At 35.6% G+C, this 20695-nt stretch overlaps 1 protein-coding gene across 1 annotated transcript; it reads left to right on the forward strand.

The window, feature by feature from the left end:
- Positions 1-247: 247 nt before the first annotated feature.
- COQ3 (coenzyme Q3, methyltransferase) lies at positions 248-20233 on the forward strand. The gene is made up of 7 exons (XM_006190537.3): positions 248-476; positions 8151-8277; positions 10424-10576; positions 12504-12603; positions 15240-15482; positions 18106-18265; positions 19455-20233. The coding sequence occupies exons 1-7, from the start codon at positions 263-265 to the stop codon at positions 19673-19675; spliced, it is 1218 nt and encodes a 405-aa protein (XP_006190599.2). The 5' UTR covers positions 248-262; the 3' UTR covers positions 19676-20233.
- The last annotated feature ends 462 nt before the right edge of the window (positions 20234-20695 follow it).

Below are 20695 nucleotides of genomic sequence, written 5' to 3' on the forward strand. Positions count from 1 at the left end.
AGAAGTCTGAATGTACTTGCGAGACATCTGTTAAATATAAAACAATTGGGTACATGGGAATAAAAGCTAGATCACATAGCTAGAAATGATAGCATGATTGATGGCTAATTTGAGGTGGTCATATAGAAGCGGCATAATGAGGGTTTTGAAATTAGTTTATGACAATAGAAACATAGTATAGTTCAACTGTATGCCCATTTGACATGTTGAAGGTTAAGACTTATAAACTGTAGCCATTCATATAACACCCATTAATGCAACCATGATTAGGTTGGCTCCAAATGGCGCGAGAGTGGATCCCGGAACCTTTCTGCTGGGGATCTTTCGCGGGAGGGACCGGAAGTGGTGGTTCCTTTCTGTTGCGATGTGGGGAGGCCACAAGATGGGCTCCTCCGGGAGTCGATTTTTAGGAGGGCTTAGGTCGGGGTTCCGGGGCGCACAGGCTTGCTGTCCTCGTTTAACCACGTCGCAGGCGGGTGAGTGAGCGAGCGAGCGAGCGAGTGAGTGGAGGTAGCTCTCAGGCAGCCCACCAGGCGGGACAGCGGTTCTGCGCAGGCGCAGAGAGGGCGGCGGGCTGTCTGTCGATGGGCTCCGCGCGGGGTCAGCCCAGGATCTGTTCCTTCGCTCCCGCGCTCCGTGTCCATTGCACATCTAGCTTGGGCTCTTACCCTTCCCTTCCCAGAGACTGGGAAAAATAGCTGAGGACTAGTGGTCCTGGCCGAGGAGCGCAGCCCGCGGGCGCCGCCATGTATCCAGCTACCTCTGTCTCATTTTCGCTGAGCTCCTTCCACCGGAGCCCGCGACCGCTCTGTGCCTGCCGGAGTCTCAAGGTCGTGTGCTTTCTTCTTTCGCCGAGGCGGGAAAGGACACCAGCTACTGTCTCACAGTTACTGAGTGTACAGTATTTGTGTTTTGTTTGCACTTACTTTGTCTTTTTTCCAGAAGGAATTTAAGACAGCTATACAGTTTTTTAATTAATAGATTAATTCAACAGGCAAATTGGCAAATAAGATCAAGAAAATAATGCACTGAACCTGATGCTTTTAGGAGACAGTTTGATTATTTAACTCCCAATGTTAACCAGAACTTTAAACGTTCATTTTTTAAAGAAAAATTTGGGGGGGGGGAGAGGTAATTTTATTTATTTATGTATTTATTTATTTTTAGAGGAGGTACTGGAGATTGAACCCAGGACCTCCTGCATGCAAAGTACACACTCCACCACTTGAGCTATACCCTCTCCCCTAAACGTTCATTCTTTACAACTCATTTAACAAATACTGTGTGCCAGGCACTGGGAGTTTATAAATGAATGATATTTTAGGGTCTCTTCTAAAAAATGTTACGATAGAACTAAGATTAGGTTGCCGTGAGCAAAAACTGGGACACTTAAAGGCCCCCAGTAGAATTGATAAGTTGTTACTCTCAGTACAGTGAAAAACAGTGCAGCCAGTACAAATGGTTTTAATCAATGTGTATACAATAAACATGGGGAAATGATTAGGAAATAATGTTAAGAAGGTAAGTTAGAAATCAGTTTGTATTATGAACTTGAAGCTATATACTGAGAATAGAAATACATCAGAGGTGGAGTTGGTGATTATCATTTTTTTCATTGTTTATATACTTTTAATAATTTTTTTCAGTAAATATGTATTTTATAATCAGAAATTTAGAAAAAAAAAGTACTGTATAAATATCTCCAAATTTGAGGAGTGAACATAGAAGGAGCATCTAATAGGTATTTGGGATCAGAGAAACTTCTTAAACAAGATATTTAGGGTGCTATCTTGAAGGGGTTATCCAGTTTCAGAAGATGGAGTGGCCAGAGGACCAGCTTGAGTATCTGTGAGGAGATTTCTAGGAAACTCCAAGGTGTTGCTTGAAAAGTAGAGTGCGAATGGAGGGCTGGAAATGAGGGCAGAGGATGGCCAGGGATGAGACAGGAGACTTTTTAGGCCATGACAAGTGAATGAAAGTCCATGTGCACCTCCTGAGATTGACTTTATCTTGAGGACAGTGTGAAATTACTGAAGGAACAACATAATCAGACTTGTTTTAAAGAGAGAACACTGGGAAGCTGTGTAGAAAGTGTGATGGAGGCAGGCCAGACCAGGCTCAGGGAAACCTTAAAGTAATCCAGACAGTGAATAATGAATGCTGGAACTAAGATATTGGCTGGGTAGAGGTCTTGTTCACTGCCAGCATGGAACCTGATAGGTGCTGGATAAATGACTTTGAATGAATTAAATGAAAAATTTCCCCATTCTTTTAAAATCTCTAATACCAGACTGATCACAGATTCCAGACAGAGAAGGAATTAATAGCATTCTACTTATTAATGCAAAGTTGATTCATTTCTCTCAGTTATGATAAGGTGATTTTTAAAACTCTTAAGAATTCTGGCCATACCCATGACTAATTTTGCAGAAATAGGGGAGGTGAGACGGAGATAGGGGTCATCACTGACCAGAGAGCAAGTACTGTTAAAATCTTTGAGGCTCAGTTTCATAATACCTTATACAGTTAACCCTTGAACAACACAGGTTTGAACTGCGCTGGTCCACTTATATGCAGATTGTTTTTTCAATAAATACGTGGTACAGTAGTATACAATGTGAGGTTGGTTGAGTCCGAGAATGTGGAAGGGCAGATTAGGAGGGCCAACCACAAAGTTATACTTGGATTTTGACTGCACGTGTGCCTTGGTGCCCCAACCCCCATGTTGTTCAAGGGTCAACTGTAAATACTTATCTATGTATCACTGTTTATATAATTCTCTAATGTCTCATTTACCTACCTAAAGCCACAAAGGAGGTGCATTTGAACTAGGCCTTAAAAAGTAATACAGATACAGATAGAAATGGTAGAGTAACATGAGCAAAAGCCTAGAAGCACAAACTTTCTTTTTTTTTTTTTGAGAATGTTGAAATGAATTTGGACCAGATCGTGAGGGCCTATGAAACGAAACAAAATTTTAAAAACATAAAAAGCTCAGGAGAAAAATGTTCAGAGACTATGAAAAGACAAGACATGAAATATAAATGACTGTCTTGGTCCGTTTGAAGTGCTATAAGAAAATACCACAGATTGAGTCACCTATAAACGACAGAAATTTATTCCTCACAGTTCAGGAGACTGTGAAGCCAAAGATTCAGTGTCTGGTGAGAGCCCACTTCCTGGTTCATAGGTGGAGCCTTTTGCTCTCTGGGGTCTTATTTGTAAGTGTACTAAACCAAACCATGAGGGCTCTACCCTCATGACCTAATCCCTCCCAAAGGCCTCACCTCCTAATACCATCACTTCGGGGGTCAGGATTTCAACATGAGTTTGGATGAGACACAAACATTCAGACCATAGCACCATAAACTTTAAAAAGGACACAATGATAAATTGAGTATGATAAAGGACACTCATGATAGATTAAAACTATAGTGAGATACCATTTTCACCTGTTGGATTAGCAAAGATAAAAACATTTGATAATGCATTGCATAGGTGACTATCAGCATACTATCAGTGTGGGGAAACCAGCGCTAGAAACTCACGTGTTACACATAGATGTTGAAGGCATCATCTGTGAAGGCAATTACAAATTTATAAATGCACATGCCACTTGGCAGCAATTCTTGGAATTTTACCTACAGGTACTCTCAAAAATATATGACACTACCTATGTAATTTAATCTTGTTTTTGGACTAGCAAAAAAAAATTTTAAATAACCTAAATAAAAGTCTGCTAATAAGGGACTGTTTAAATAAATGATGAGACATAGCCATACAATGGATTACCCTGCAGCCCTAAAAAAAGGAAGTTCTCTATGCTCTGTTATGAAAATAATCTCCAAGATACATTGATAGGTGGAAAAAGCAAAATGCAGAAGAATGAGTATACTATGTTACATTTTGTATAGAGAAATTGAAACACAAAAAATATGTGTATAAATTATCTGAAAGTATACACACAATCTAGTAACAATGGTTGCCTCTAGAGAGGGAAACTGGATAGCTACAGTCAGGGGTAGGAGACCTAACTTGTACTGTATACTTTCGTACTATTTAGATATGATTTTTTTAAAAATAATTTGACTCAAGAAGTTGCAAAAATAATATAGGGAATTTCCATGTGCCTTTCACCCAGTTCCACAGTGATAATGTCTTATAACCGTAAGTAACACATTGCCAAAGCCAAGAAACTGACATTAGAATGACACCATCAACTAGACGATAGTCCTTATTTGGATTTCATCACCTTTACATGCACTCATTGTGTGTGTGTGTGTGTGTGTGTGTGTGTGTGTGATCACATACAGAGATTTGTGTACTAACTGCGACAGTCAGGACATGGAACAGTTCCACAAGCACAAAGAAATTCCTGGTACTACTCTTTTATAGTTAGACCCTACCCCCGACCTTAAACCTTGATCTGTTTTTCCATTCCTATGATTTTGCCATTTCAAGAGTGTGTTACATAAATTAAATCATACATTAAGTACCTTTTGAAAAAAAATTTTTCCCCACTCAGCATAAATACCCTTGAAATCCATCCAAGTTTTTGCATGTATCAGTAGTTCATTCCTCTTGATTTCTGAGTAGTATTTCATAATATGAATATGCCACAGTTTAACCACTCACCCACTGTAGAATATTTTGATTGTTTCCAGTTTTTGGCTATTGTGGATAGAGCAGCTATGAATACTGATGTACAAGTTTTTGTATGGACATAAGTTTCACTTCTCTGGGATAAATGCCCAGGACTGCAGTTGCTAAGTTGCATGGTAAATCCATGTTTAACTTTATTAGAAACTACTGAACTGCTTTTCATGGTGTCTGTACTATTTTACATTCTTACTAGCAATATGTCAGAGAGCTAGTTGTTTCATATCCTGGTCCTCAGGTGTTCTATCCAGGATGGTTAAATTTGAGCTGATTTGATAGGTATGTAGTGGCTTTCATTTACCTTCCTCTAATGGCTGTTGATATTTAACATCTCTTCATGTGCTTATTTGCATCTGTATATCCTCTTTGGCGGAATATCTATGTCTTGTTATACCCACTTTATAATACCTATACCCATTTTATAACTGGATTGCTTTTTTGTTTTGTTTTTCTATGGGAAGTTTTTTTGTTTTTTGTTTCTTTGTCTTGTTTTGTTTTACTGTTGAGTTTAAAGAGTATCCTTCCATATTCTAGGTATAAGTCCTTTATGGTATATATGTTTTGGGAGGAAATATTTCCTCCAGTTTGTGACCTGGCTTTTTTTTTTTTTTTTTTTTTCTTAACAAGTTGCTTTGCAGGGCAAAAGTTTTTTATTTTGATCAAGTCCAATTTAATCAATATTTTCTTTTTTGGATTGTACTTTTGGTGTCAGATGTAACATCTAACCCTGTGCCTAACCTTAAGTCATGAAGATCTTCTATATTCTGAAAGTTTTACAGTTTTGCATTTAGAGCAATGATTCATTTTGAGTTCAGTTTTGTATAAGATGTGAGATTTAGGTCAAAAAAAAATTTTTTATCTATGACATCTAATTGTTTTAACAGCATTTATTGAAAAGACTGTTCTTCCTCCTTTGTACTGCTTTTGCACTGTTGTCAAAAAATCAGTTGGGTAAATTTTTTTTTTTTTTTTTGTATTTGGACACTCTTGTTGCATTAATATTTGTGTCTGTCTCTCCTCCAATACCACACTCTCTTGATTACTGTAGCTCTATGAAAAATCTTAAAATTGGGTATTTGATTCCTGAAATTTTATTCTCCCTTTTCAATATTGTTTTAGCTATTTTGTCTATTTTGCTTTTTAAAATAAATTTTATATTCAGCTTGTCTATATGTACCAAAAAAAGGCTGATAGGATTTTGATAGAAATTGTGCAGATTTGGGGAGAATTGATGTTGAATCTTCCAGTCCATGAACACAGTGTGTCATATCATTTATTAAGTTGTCTTTAATATGTTTTGTTACTGAGTCCAAGTTCATACTGATTGCCACATGACAGGCCAGTAAATTGAGATACGAGCTGTTGGGGCAAGGAATAGTGATTTTATTCTCAAAGCCAGCCGACTGAGAAGATGGTGGGCTAATGTCCCAAAGAACCGTCTTGCCTGGGTTTGGATGTTAGGTTTTTTTTTATTGGCAAGAAGGTTGCATTTTGTCTAGATTGTCGAATTTTTCAGTGTAGAGTTGTTTGTGGTATTCCCTTATCATCCTTTTAGTGTCTGTGGGTCTGTAGTGATATCTTCTCTTTAATTCTTGATATTGGTAATTTAGGTCTTCTCTTTCTTTGTCAGCCTTGCTGGAGGTTTATCGATTTTATTAGTCTTTGCAAGGAGTTAGCTTTTGGTTTGATCTATTTTCTATACTTTGTTCTAAATGTTTCTACTTTTACCTTTATCATTTCCTTCTTCTGCTTGCTTTGCGTTTATTTTGCTCTCCTTTGTCTAGTTTGTTGAGGTGGAAACTTAGATTGTTGTTTTGAGAACTTTTCTTTTTTTCTAGTATTATTTAGTGCTATAAATTTCCCTCTAAGTATTACTCTAAGTATTACTTTAGCTATGTTCACAGATTTTTATGTTGTATATATTTTATTTCAGTTTTATTTCCCTGAGACTTTTTCTTTGACTCATGGATTATTTAGAAGTGTATTGTTTAATTTCCAAGTGTTTTGTTCTTTTCATGTTATCTTCTGTTATTTATTTTCTAGTTTGAGTCCATTATATTTAGAGAACACACTTTACATGATTTCACTTCTCCTAAAGTTCTGAAGGTTTGTTTTATATCCCAGAATATGGTTTATCTTATGAATGCTCTGTGTATGCTTGAAAGAATGTATATTCTGTTTTTGTTTGCATGGAGTGTTTTATAAATTTCAATTAGATCTTATTGGTTGATAGTGTTGTTCACTTCTGTATCATTGCTGATTTTCTGTCTAGTGGTTCTATCGGTTACTGAGAGAAGGGTGTTAAAGCTCCTAACTATAATAGTAGGTTTGTTTCTCCTCTTAGTTCTGTGAATTTTTGCTTCATGTGTTTTGAAATCCTGTTGTTTGGTGCATACATATTTAGCATTACATTGTTTTCTTGGTGGATTGTCTTTTTTATTGAAGTAAAGTTGATTTACAATACTGTGTTAGTTGCAGGTGTACAGTAAAGTGATTTAGTTATATATATATATTCAGATTCTTTTATAGGTTATTGCAAGTTATTGAATATAGTTCTCTGTGCTATACAGTAAATCCTTATTGTTTTGTCTCTTTCATCATAATATAATGTCCCTGGCAATTTTCTTTACTCTAAGGTCTACTTTGTTTAAATGTTTATTGAACAACTGAATGTTCTGCAGCAGAGTAACTAGTTCATAAAGCAAGTCTCTGTGTAAGTTGGAACACAAACTGGATGACTGTTTATTTTAGCGTATGTATGTATTTTTTTCCTCTGTAGAGATTGTTGAGCTTATGTATAAATCCATTCATATAGCTAACATGAAAGTGACAGAATTTGAACTAGTTTGACAAATAATCTTAAAACTAATATTACCCTAGTTTAAAAGGTAATGTAGTTTTAATTTGAATATCATTTTTTAAATATATTTTTATTGAAGTATAGTCAGTTTACAATGTTGTGTCAATTTGTGGTGTACAGTGCAATACTTCAGTCATATAGCAACATAATATATTCATTTTCATATTCTTTTTCACCATAGGTTACTACAAGATATTGAATACAGTTCCCTGTGCAACAGTATAAATTTGTTGTTTATCTATTTTATGTATATTAGTTAGTATCTGCAAATCTAGAACTCCCAATTTATCCCTTCCCACCCCTTTCCCCCCTAGTAACCATAAGTTTGTTGAATATCATTTTTAAATAATTTTGTTTAGCATAATGTGTATGTAAAAACATGGCATGAAAACTTTGACATAGGCATTACTTATTTTTGTTAATTATAATTTCAGAAGGGCCTGATTAGAGTTAGATGGCAGAATGCAAGATTTTTACTTTATAATTTAGAATAAAATCCAAAATTCAGAAAAAACCCTTTTGTTTATTGTTATATAAGATTGCCATATAAGATAGTTTCTTCAATTACATCCATATCAGGGATTCATACTCTGCAGTGCCTTCTCTAGACATTTAAATTTCTTTTTTTCAGTTTATTCAAAGAATCAGCTCAGTTGGACTCTACGAATTAAACCAAGGGTTTTCAGTGAATACAGAATCATGTGGTTCAAATCCCGTAGTATGACTTTTGCCTACTTGAGTAAGATGAAAAGTTACAGGTAAGTTTATTCATTACTGTGGCAAATATTTACTTAATTATGTGCAATAACAGTTTAGTATTGACTGTGTTTAGTAAACTTTGTCAGTATGTAATAGCTCATGTGATTTGATTAAGGTAGCTTTTATTTAAATATTCTTATTTTTCCAATACTTTTAAATTTGGAAAATTGGAACCCACAGAAAAGTTGTAAGAAGTATACATACAGTGCATACCTTTCATCCATTTTCAGTGATAGCTTTTATTTTTAATATAAGACTATATTACTTGGAGAAGTACTTTTTATTTCCTCTTAATATCCTTGTGACTGGACACAAATAATGCAGTGCTTAAAATCATAAATGATTTGGGTGCAACATAAATATAAGGTGGTTAAGTATACATTCTAGGTAGTAAGATTGAATCAGAGTAATATCTTTATGGATTATTCATATCCTATAAACCAATTTCTAACCTTGTGAAAAATATTGCATAGAGTTAAGGTATGAGCTCTCGTTTCTCTAAGAAATGCATGCTTCCAGTTCTCCTAAGTGAACTGACTCCTTGCAGGTTGGATGTATGTGAAGTCATTCTTAGTCAACTGAGCAACCACCTACTGTTACCTACTATAACCTAGTCCTTGACTACTGAAGCTTTGCACAAAGCATGAAAAGGAGGGTAATATTCATAAGATAATATTAAAGAAGAGTGACATTTAACTTTTAAGAAGGTAATAAGTAATCAATACAGAATGTATTCTGTGTAGCTGAGAAAAACATAGTAAAAATTTAAATGGCATTACCTTTTCTAAAGTAACAACCTATTCTCGTTTACTCAAGAACCTTTGGAGGATTTTTCCTGTCATGTACTTTGACATGGAACCCTGTTTAGTCCCTGTTTCATTCCATTTAGTCAAAAAAAATTTTTTAGGTGAATTGTATACTTTTCTGGGCCTTTTCCTTCAGATTATTCATTTGACAAATGTTTCCTGAGCACCAGCTGTGTTTCAGGAACTGTGGTAGTTACTAGGAATAAAATGGTATGCAAGACAGTCCATGCCTTACCCTCATGGTGCTTATGTTCTAGTGGGGAGACATGCTCAACTAATCACATAGCCCAGGAAGAAGTAGAAAGTTGTATAGGAGTTGAGATAGAGAAGCATTAGATGACATTCCATTTAAACTAAGGTCTAAAGGATGAGAAGGAATGCATTAGGTGTGTAGAGGAGGAAAGGGGAATGTGAGAAGAATGTTCCAGGCAGAGGGGATGACATATACAAAGTACATGGGGAAGGAGCAAGCATGGTGAATTCAGAGGACTGAGAGAAGGCCCATGTAGCTGGAGTGGGGAGGATGAGGAGAGCAGTGGAGAGTGGCTTTGGAGAGAGAAGGAACTGGGGACCATTAATTCAGAACATTGTAGGCTATGCTGAGGATTTTGGTCTTTTGCCTGATGTCACTGGAAAGCCATGGAAGGAAGCACTGTAAGTGAGAAAATAGTGTGATCATATTTATGCTTCAGAACAGTCACTCTGGACACATTATGGAGAACAGATTGGAGGCGGATGAGGTGGTAAGCAGGCAGATTAATTATAATTAGGAGGCTAGGGCAGCAGTTCAGGCAAGAGATAATGGGAGCTTGGATTAGGATGATCAGGCAGTAGAAATGGAGAGAAGGTGGAGAAATCTGAATTCAAATCCTGGCTCCACCACCTAATCTCTCTGAGCCTCCCTTTTCTTATCTGTGTATGAGGGGTAATAATAGAACCTACCTTATAGAGTTGCTGGGAGGATTAAATGAGATGACAAATGACATATATAGAGTTCTTAAACAGGTAGTGCCTGGCATTTAGTATGTACTCAGTAAATAATTGCTACTACTATTGTTATTATTATGTGACCCAAAGGGCCAAATTTTGTAAAGTTTCATATTTGTTGTAACTTACTTCAAAAGAAATGAATTTGTTTTATCTGCGAATATATATCCATATCTATATGTTTATAAGCAATGTGATTATAAGAAAACTTGTTTTAAAGCATCAAAAATAAGCAATACATATATTTAGAATCTAATAAATGGTAAATTAGGATGTCTTTCTACTTCGTACATCCCATGTTGCATTTTTTCAAATGGCAGTTTTCTCTCGGCTCCTCCTTCTGACCTCTTAGGCTCCCTTGGACGAGACTGTACGGTACTTCCCAGACCACTGTGGACAGCAGTGAGGTGAAGACTTTCCTGGCCCTGGCTCACAGGTGGTGGGATGAGGAAGGCGTATATGCTCCTCTTCACTCGATGAATGACCTGAGGGTGCCATTTATCAGGTAACAGTACAGAAACTCTAGGTCTTTTAAAATACAACTCTTTTCAATAATTCTTTTTTTTTTTTTGAGTTTCATTCTTCTCTTGGCTTATACCTAGGTTTAAAATGCTGCATTTTAAGTTTGCTTTAGAAAATAAGGGGATTCTCTTCAATATCCATTGTTTGAAAGTATTTTTTAATAACATCAGCTGAGTTCTAGGCTGCTTTCATTAATTAACTTAAAGTATTTGGGGACATTATTCAGGTTAATTAGAATTAAATCCATATGAAAAGGAATTAGGGTCTTGTGGCATCAAGGTCATTTAATAATAACTTTGACCTTCAGGCAGTTTTGATAAAGAGAATACTACTGAATCAGTTCAAATCAGCAAATATTTTTTGAGAACTTACCTTGTGCGGAGCTTAGGGGCTAGACTTTGAAAGCTACTAAGATATTCATCATTCAGAACACAGTCTGTGTACTTCAGGAACTCAGAGTTTGCTGTGGAAGATAAAGGCAAGGGTTCATCAGTCTCCGCTTATCAAGAAATTGTTCATTCATTCTTCTGTCCACTTATTTCTTTATTCATTAAACATTTTGGGGGCAAGATACTGTAATAGACACAGAATATCAGATTCAGACTGCCCTCAAGGAACTTCCTGATTGGTTTTTGCTGCTTCATCCAGAATCTGCAGTAAAAATAGAAATGTTGGCACCTTTTTATTACACCTGAATTTGTGGATCACTGAAACACTAAGGCAGAGAAAAGCAGAAATGCCATTCTGTTAGGCTAGGTCAGTGGTTCTCAAGTTTAGCCCCTGGATTAGCAGCGTCAGTATCACCTGTGATCTTGATGAAACTGCAAAATTCTGAGGTTTCACCCTGGACCTGCTGCTTTGGGGGGTCGGCAGTCTGTGTTTTAGCAAACCTTCCAGGTGATTCTGATGAGCACTCAGCCTGAGAACTACTCTATTCAAACTACTGTGACACTATTATTTAGATATCATACTGAAAGAGACCACCCAGAGTAGTACAGATTATGGTTAGAAGTTTAGATTTTATTCTGATCATAATTAAAACCACTGAAGGGGAGCAATATGATCTAAATTGTGTGAAGAACAGAGTGGACTTCATTTGAAATGGGTCCTTTCTGTATATTATAACATTGAAGTTATCCATTTAACCACTACCTGGATTATTCTTAGAAGTCAATTTTAATAGCAATAAAAGATTTCCTAATATATCCTTATTATATATAACATTTATTTTAATATAAGTATAATTACGATTCATATGTAGTCCACCTTAAGTTTAGTTCATTATACTGTTAGCTATATATACATCTGTGCGTATGTACGTGTGTGCTTATGCTTGTGTCTGTGGTAAAGTATTACTGTGATTATCTTAAATTACATTTCTCGATTTGGATGACTGCTTACATAATCGTGAAAACATCACTAACTTAGAAGATCAAAAGAGACTCAGTTTAGAAGGGAATATAGGCAAATTCTGAAAATACAGATCTCCAGTCTTCTAAGCGCTGTAAAATAATCTATTTGTCACTGATGTGAAATGGATCCGGCAGGTACAAACAACAAAACTAATAAATGTCTCAGGTGATGTGATATCTCAAGCAAATAAAATTAGGTTAATCTAAACTAGATTATTTTTAAAGTTTGTATTTAGATTATTACTAAAGTAATGTTTAAGTAATAATTATTACTAGATATTTCAAGAGCTTTACTTTAAACATCCTGCTTTTGATTACTAAAAAATATCTTATAAATTAAGTATAATGTCATTTAATACTTAAAATAAAAGATGTTTTCAGCCAAAAAATTAACATACATTTAAAAAGTGAGTTTAGTGTTTCCTTGAGAATAAAGACTTTTAAATTTTTATTGATAAAATTAATAATTTGTCTTTATATGTTTTTAATTTTTTAAAGAGACAATCTTTTAAAAACAATTGTTAATCACCAGCCAGGAAAACCTTTGTCTGGGATGAAGATTCTTGATGTTGGCTGTGGTGGTGGATTGTTAACTGAAGTAAGTTATTTACAACTTTCCTGCCATTTTTAACTGGGAAAAAAAAATTGAGAAGTGGGCTTATGCCTCTTTTATCCTTTTAAAAATTAATATTGTTCATTTAAAAAAAGGAAGTACACCATGTGTTTAAATATTTTTATGATTATAAAAGTGATAAATTTGTTTTACTTTAAAAATATATAAATATTTCAGACAGTTATAGTGAGGAATTTTTTTTAACACAAAATGGGGCACTGGTAAAAATTTAAAAATGGGACCTAATTAAACTTAAAAACTTTACACAGCAAAGGAAACCAACAATAAAATGAAAAGACAACCTACTGAATGGGAGTAAATATTTGCAAATGATATGACCAGTAAGGGGTTAATATCCAAAATATATAAATAGCTCACAACAGCTCACAGAATTCAATATCAAAAAAATAAACAACCCAATTAAAAAATGAGAAGACCTGAATAGGTATTTTTCCCAGGAAGATATACAGATGGCCAACAGACACATGAAAAGATGCTCAACATTGCTAATCATCAGAGAAAGGCAAATCTAAACCACAATAAGATATCATCTCATACCTGTCAGAATGGCTATCATCAAAAAGAACACAAAAAATGAATGTTGGTGAGGCTGTGAAGAAAAGGGAACCCTAGTACACTGTTGGTGGAAATATAAATTGGTGCAGCCACTGTGGAAAACAGTATGGAGGTTCCTCAAAAAACTAAAAATAGAACTATCTATGATCCAACAATTCCAATCTTGGGCATATATCCAAAGAAAATGAAAACACTAATTTGAAAAGATACATTCACCTCAATTTTGATAGAAGCATTATTTACAGTAGCCAAGATATGGAAGCAACCTAAGTATCCATCAACAGATGAATGGGGAGACACACACACACACACACACACACACACACACACACACACACACACACACACACACACACACAGTGGAATACTACTCAGTCATCAAAAAGTGAAAATTTTGCCATTTGCAACAATGTGATTGGACCTATAGGGTATTACGCTTAGTGAAATTAAGTCAGACAAAGACAAATACTGTATATTATCACTCATATGTGGAATCTTAAAAAATAACAAATGAATGAATATAATGGAACAGAAACAGCTTCACATATATAGAGGACAAACTAGTGGTTACCACTGGGCAGAAGGAAGGGAGGAAGGGCTAGGTAGGGTAAGGGGATTAGAGGGTAGAAACCACCATGTATAAAATAAATAAACAACAAGGATATATTGTACAGCACAGGGAAATATAGCCATTATTTTATAATAACTTTAAATAGAGTGTAATCCATAAAAGTATTGAATCACTATGTTGTACACCTGAAACTAATACAATACTGTAAGTCAACTATACTTCAACTTTAAAAAAAAGAAAGAAAAAAAACACACTGTCATTTGAATAGCGTTAGAAATTTTGTTGTCTCTTCTCTCCCAAGATATTAGGCAATTTCTACTGCTTTAAATGCACTGATAAGCTGGCCTTTTACAGTTGCTTCAATATCAAAACCTAACATGGTTGTGCCTGCTTGTGGGGCTCTCCCCTTCTGAAGTGCTCCAGAGTACTTGGAAGAATACTCATTCTCTTTGTAAGCAATATTTGCTTTACCTTATAGTAAATTTATACCCTACAACTCTATTTTATAGTCTTCTACCAACACAGTAATGTTTTGTTTCAATGCTGCATCATAATCTGAAAGATATTTTAAGCAACAGTGTAGGATACAAACGTAAGTGAAGATACAGTGGGATGTGGTTCTATCAAGGTCCTCAACAGCCAAGTTGACAATGAGACTAACAGAGGCCTTGGATGCATAGCTAAGTTTCCATATGCACAGAAAATGTATTCTTCTTATGGCAATGGGCTGGTTTCTTTTGACATCAATTATAAAATTTCAGGAAATGTAAAATATGTGAAAATACATCCCTTAGAACCAAGAATATGAAGTATATCAAATTGTAAATGAGGACGATTTTACTATATGTGTTCTACAATCTTCTCAGTGTATTATTATAGATCTTGTCTCTAAAGTTAAAAAAGTTTTATTTATACTTTTAACTTATTGACTAAAGAGTTATAAAATAAATGCTATGAGTTTTGATCAGAATTAAGGCTGTGTTTAAAAACTTGGGCATGCCATGGGAAGTAATGGAATCGAAAAGTTGAAAGATTAGCTAAGAAGAATCATTTCTAGTCAGTCACAGGAGAAACTATGGAGGAAAATATTGTTCTTTAGAGAATTTGAATATTAGATAATTTTGCTTTTTACAATGACATTACATTTATTGCATTTTAAATATGTTACTACTATACTATGTACTTATAAATATATCTAGAGATTGTAGGCAAAAATATCCTCACTGTTCTCAAGTAGTTCTTGATAAGTTTTTTGTTGTTGTGATTATTGTTCTCACTTTTAAGCTTTTTATTATGGAAAGTTTCAAACATGTGTACAAACTAGAGAAAATGGTATATTGAACTTTCATGTTCCCATTAATGATCTCCGATAATTATTCCCTCGTGCTTAATCTTGTCTCCTTTTTGAGAAGCTTTTTATTGCTAACACGTATTCTGTTTTCTTCCTGAGGGTAACAGTTTTTTATGCCATTAGCCTCTAGGGCGGCTTGGGGCTTCAGTTACTGGAATCGATCCTGTGGATGAGAACATTAAAACTGCACAGCACCATAAATCATTTGACCCAGTCCTGGATAAGAGGATAGAGTACAGAGCGTGTTCCCTGGAAGAGATTGTAGAAGAAACTGCAGAAACATTTGATGCTGTCATAGCTTCTGAAGTTGTAGAACATGTGATTGATCTAGAAACGTTTATACAGTGCTGCTGTCAAGTGCTAAAAGTAAGACTTACGGAGTTCATTAGTTTGTTTTATCTTTTGAGTGTATACGTGTATCCATAGAAATAAATGTATAATAATAACACTAAACCAGGAAGCCTAGATTAAGGGACAGCATCTCTACTGGAGATTACTTCTGCCTCTCAGCTTGCCCTCAGTACCAGGGTTTTCTAGATCTAGTATCTTGATGTCCAGGGATCTTGAAAAATGTTGGTGCTGAACATTGTAATACAAACAATAGATTTATGGTGGTATTTTTCCATTGGTATAATCTGAATTAAATACCTAATAGATACTGAATGACAATTAGTAAGAAATCAATTTGGATTCATGCTTAAAAAAACATTATTAGCATAATTGAGTGAGACAGCATTTGTTGTCATTCTCTCTGTGTGTGATATGTATATTTTCGGTTTATTAATAAATACTTCACACAGATGATCTCAGTTGATCTTACCTGTAACCAAGTGAGGAAGGTAAGGCAGGCATTGTGACCTTTGACCCAGTGAAGATCGATCAGAATTTGAGAAATGCCAAAGGGCACTTAGTCTTTAAGTGTGGCATAAGGCTACATTTCTTGATTTCAAGTCTGGTTCTTCCCATTACATTATTATACTTTTATAATTTGCCACAGATTTAGTCTTCAGAAGGTGGTTCCAAATTTTCTTTTTATAAATATTTCTAAAGTATTATTATTATTATTACTGTATCAACTCTGTTTTTTATGTATTCAAGAGGTAACTCCCTAAGGTCAGGAGCTGCAAGAATTAAATGCTTAGCGTTTATCTAAATAGATCTTTTAAAAAATACTTTAAAAATAATTTTAGTTACGGAAGAGTTGCAAAGATAGTACAGTGCTGCCATGTGTCCTCACCCAGTCTCCCCTACCATTTCCATTTGACACGATAAGGTAGGGACTGGGGTGAGCATGTGCAACACCGAGGGCACAAGGTCGAAGGGGGCACTCACTCCTCGGGGCCAGTCCTGCATTCGCACACCCCAGGAAGAGAGAGCCCTAGGCGCCTCACTTGCCTCACTCTGTGTGTTTCTCCAAACTACACAATTGACATTGCCATTATACTATTAACTACACTACAGACCCTGTGAAATTTCATTAGTGTTTCCACTAATCCCATTTTTCTGTTGCAGGATCCAATCCAGGATTCTGTGTTGCGTTTAGTTGCCATCTCTCCTCAGTCTCTGTACAGTTTCCTGGTAGTGTTTCCTCTTAAATGAGTTTTATTAGGCTTAGCTCCTATTTTCCAAGCAAAACGCCTTAATTATTACTTTTTGATTTGTGTCTCAGTCAGTATGTATGGATGGAGGTTCTTTCACATATATGAGGAATGCTGGCATCATGGACTTTAAAACTAATTTTTGCTTTAATGGAAAGCCTATTAAAAAAAAATAATGACCATTGCTTACCACTGTTTCCTTAGAGTAAGATTTTGTGAAGCATAGATTAGATATTTATAAGTGATTTTTCCCCTTAGCTCTATTGAGATATAATTGACATATAAGTGATTCTTAATGAGATATTTTATTTATTTACTTATTTATTTAATGGAGGTACTGGGGATTGAATCCAGGACCTCATGCATGCTAAGCACGCACTCTACCACTGAGCTATACCTGCCCCCTTAATGAGCTATTTTATTTTTATAATTTTTTTAATATTTGTAAATAATCTTTATTTAATGAGCTATTTTAGAATGCTAGAGTTTTATAGGCAAAAGTTACAATGTATAATGAAATCATGTCCAATGTTTTAGTTTTAAAAGCACATCCTAATATTTCAGGGCCTTCTCTTACCATTTTTGTTTGTGGTTTGAGATGATATTTGAGATACTTTCATAGATTTAAGATACGATTATTTTGGAGGGGATCTTTAGCATTTTATTCCCATCAGGCATTAATGACAATGTGTAAAAGAGGGAGGAGACATTAATGTTCTTGCCATTTGTGGGAGTAAATATAGGAAACATTATAAAATATAGTCACTAAAAGATGGCTGACTAAACCATCCCAGAAATGGTTCACATCCATCTGAGTGCTTATCTTGACCTCTTTATATGCTTTGTAGTAATGAAATCAAAACAAGATAAAACATGTTCAAACCTTAACCATGAATGCGTTTGTTAGGGAAGGCTTAGTGGCACTGCTGGCCTGCATGAGCCGCGGGGCTGTGCGCTGTACCAAACACGCCAGAAGGGCTGGGCGCCCGGAGCAGGCAGTGTGGGCTCGCTGGGACGTCAGTGTGGGACGTGCAACAAGGGAGAGCAGCCTGATCTCATTTCTATATTTTTATTATAATAAAGTATTTGATATGTACCAAAGAATGCATATAAGATAAACATCAGTCATAGTAATGTATGATTTACAGAGTCAGTTGTACACACTGTTGCATAAATTCAGCAGGTGCATCTGTAGTGGGCTGTTTGTGACAATGAATTTCCTAAGGGAAAAGAATACTATTTTGGTAAATTATATTTTGTTCACACTTCTGTATCTTCCTGTACTGAAATTATTTGGAAGGAAGGAGGGTGGGGTGGGGGAGCCAAGCCTTTATTGAACTGATTCTCCTGACATTTAAAATGTTACTTCTATACATGTATATTTTTTTTAGCCCGGTGGTTCTTTATTCATTACTACAATCAACAAAACACAGCTGTCCTATGCCTTGGGAATTGTTTTTGCAGAGCAAATTGCAGGTATTGTACCAAAAGGTACTCATACGTGGGAGAAGTTTGTTTCACCCGAAAAGCTAGAGAGCATTCTGGAATCAAGTAAGTATTAAAAAAGTTTCCAATTTTCAAGGCCTAACTGAACTTAGAGTGTCCCTGTAACCTAGCACTTAATTAAATGGGCCACTGTTCTTTGGATGTTGGTTTCATCTCCTCAACTAGATCACAAACTCCTTGAAGTCAGGATTAAGTACAACATACTGCTTCTCTCACCTGTGGCACCTCACCCGGGACCAAGCCAGTCACAGATGATCAGGGAATACTTGTTGGCTGTCTAGTCCACTCGTTTAGGGTGAGGTGCAGGTGGCTTTTACTTACACGGCTTCTCTTTGTTCTTTTGAGGCCCCGCTTGAATCAGCTCATCTCACATCTTATTTTTCCTGACTCCTGCATACTTGGATATATGCTGAACTTCCATATCACGTTTTATATAGTGTTTTAATGCTAGTGATAAGCATGCCGTAGAGTATGCCTCGTAGTATGGTTACTTTAGTGTTTTTTTAAGCCCCTTTCTGGCTGTTGAATTCCTGGAAGGCAAGGCTGTGTCTCCTTTGTGTACTCCCTGCAGCGTCCTGCTCTGCTTCACACCTCGCGAGCCCTTGATCTATGTGTTGAATTCCTGTCAAGTAATAGCATTTGTCAGTTCATTTATTTGGCATCTGGTATTCCTCTTGAGTACTTAGACTCATGTGTGTCCCATGCTTTTTGTCCATGTAACAGTATATCAATAAACTTGATTTCACTTGGAATATTAAATTAGTCCAGTACAATGTAGTAATTTCTTTTCTGCAAATAACTTTGTTGACTAGAATAGAAGAAATATTTTAAAGCTACTTTACGGGAACAATCACTTTGTCGGCAGGTATTTTCTAGTAACAGTTAATGTATGTGGAGTACGTGCCAAATTCCAAGCACTGTGCTACTTTACACATTTATCTGTTTTAACAAGTCTATCATATATATTCTGTTCATGTGAGGAAACTAAGATACAGAAGGGTTAAGTGACTTGCCGAGGGTCACCATCTAATAGGTGCCAGAGCTGGGATTTGAACTTAAGCAGTCTGCTTTAGAGTCTATGTTCTGCTGCAGTAAAGAGTGAGCTCTACGTGGCTGGGAAGTATGTTTGCCCATTGAGATAGGAATCCTTTTTTAATGTGGACAGTTGCATGAGACACTTGGCACACGGGAGGTAAACATTTATTAAGTCTACTCTTTCTGACATTTTTTTCAGATGGTTTGTCAGTTCTAACTGTGGCAGGAATGGTCTACAACCCCTTCTCAGGTTACTGGCATTGGAGTGAAAACACCAGCCTTAACTATGCAGCTCATGCGGTCAAATCCAGCGTCCAGGAGCACGTGGTGCCCGCCAAGTTTGCTTTAAAGGGAGAAACAGAAGAGCTCCGAGCTGAAGCCTCCCACAACTCAGGTGTGCGTGAAGAACTGAAGAGATGAATTGTTTCTAAGGACTGTAGTAAAATGGCTTGAAAGTGTGATGTTTACAAATACAGAAAATAGTTTATCTTTTGAGACAGGATCATAAAGAAGAGAAAAGTTAATAAAAAAGGGCTAAAACGTTAGATAAAAGCTTTTGTTGTTTCATCTAATAGCTACCTTCAAGGGATTATTCTATGGATAAAAAAGTTTTGTCAAGGTATTATGTGATCTAGGAATGTAAGTTCCAGAATCAGCCTTTGTTATATGATTAGGACATGTATATATTTCACTTCACCTTACAGGTTATGCATTTTCCCAGCGTGTATGCACAGGCATATATATGTACAGTAATATGTTTTAATTTAAAGTAATCTATATCATCTGTGTTCTTTATTTGATTTTGGTTAAAGCAGTTATGTTTCTGACTGATGAAAACCAAACATCATTTTATACTGCCTATGTTTGGGAAGATAAAATGTATTTTTTCCTTTAAATTTTAGTTTATGGGAAAGCAAATTGATTGTTAAACATGTATTGGGTTTGGTCAAACATTAAAATCAAGAAATTCAGATTATATTGGACATACTTCTTTGTACAGTTCTATAAATGTTTTGTGGTGTCTTTTTTTTTTAAGTAGAAAGTTTTTTTTAACTCAGTTTAAAAATTCAGTCATGGAAATTTCCTTTTTTGGCTAAAATTTTTATAATTAAAGGGGATGACTTGAAATATATTTTTTAGACCTCTTTTTCTTAAAGTCAATAATGTATAAGACCTTTCATAGAAAAGTGTTAACCAAATATGACAAACATAGATTGAATGCATGTGATCCATGTAGAAAGTCAGCTTTTACTTTCTAAACTTTCTCACTTTTAATCTCAGATGTTTTTTGTATTTCTTTGTCAATGCCTATTGGATTGGGTTCACCAGGCAAAAACTTTCCAAACAGCTTATCATTTGCTTGTTCTCAATGACATTGCACGGAGAGGAAACTGAAATTTTAACTTCAGTTGCTAATGTCTAATTAGGACTCTAAAAATC

The sequence above is a fragment of the Camelus ferus genome, chromosome 8 (assembly GCF_009834535.1).
Source record: "Camelus ferus isolate YT-003-E chromosome 8, BCGSAC_Cfer_1.0, whole genome shotgun sequence".
In the NCBI taxonomy this organism is placed as follows: Eukaryota; Metazoa; Chordata; class Mammalia; order Artiodactyla; family Camelidae; genus Camelus; species Camelus ferus.

Excerpts from the sequence above, each read along its gene's own strand:
- COQ3 (XM_006190537.3), top strand. The coding sequence starts at position 263 with ATGATTAGGTTGGCTCCAAATGGCGCGAGAGTGGATCCCGGAACCTTT. Across the intron at positions 10,577-12,503 it reads CTGAGGGTGCCATTTATCAG|AGACAATCTTTTAAAAACAA; the intron begins GTAACAGTACAG and ends AATTTTTTAAAG. Across the intron at positions 15,483-18,105 it reads GCTGCTGTCAAGTGCTAAAA|CCCGGTGGTTCTTTATTCAT; the intron begins GTAAGACTTACG and ends TATTTTTTTTAG.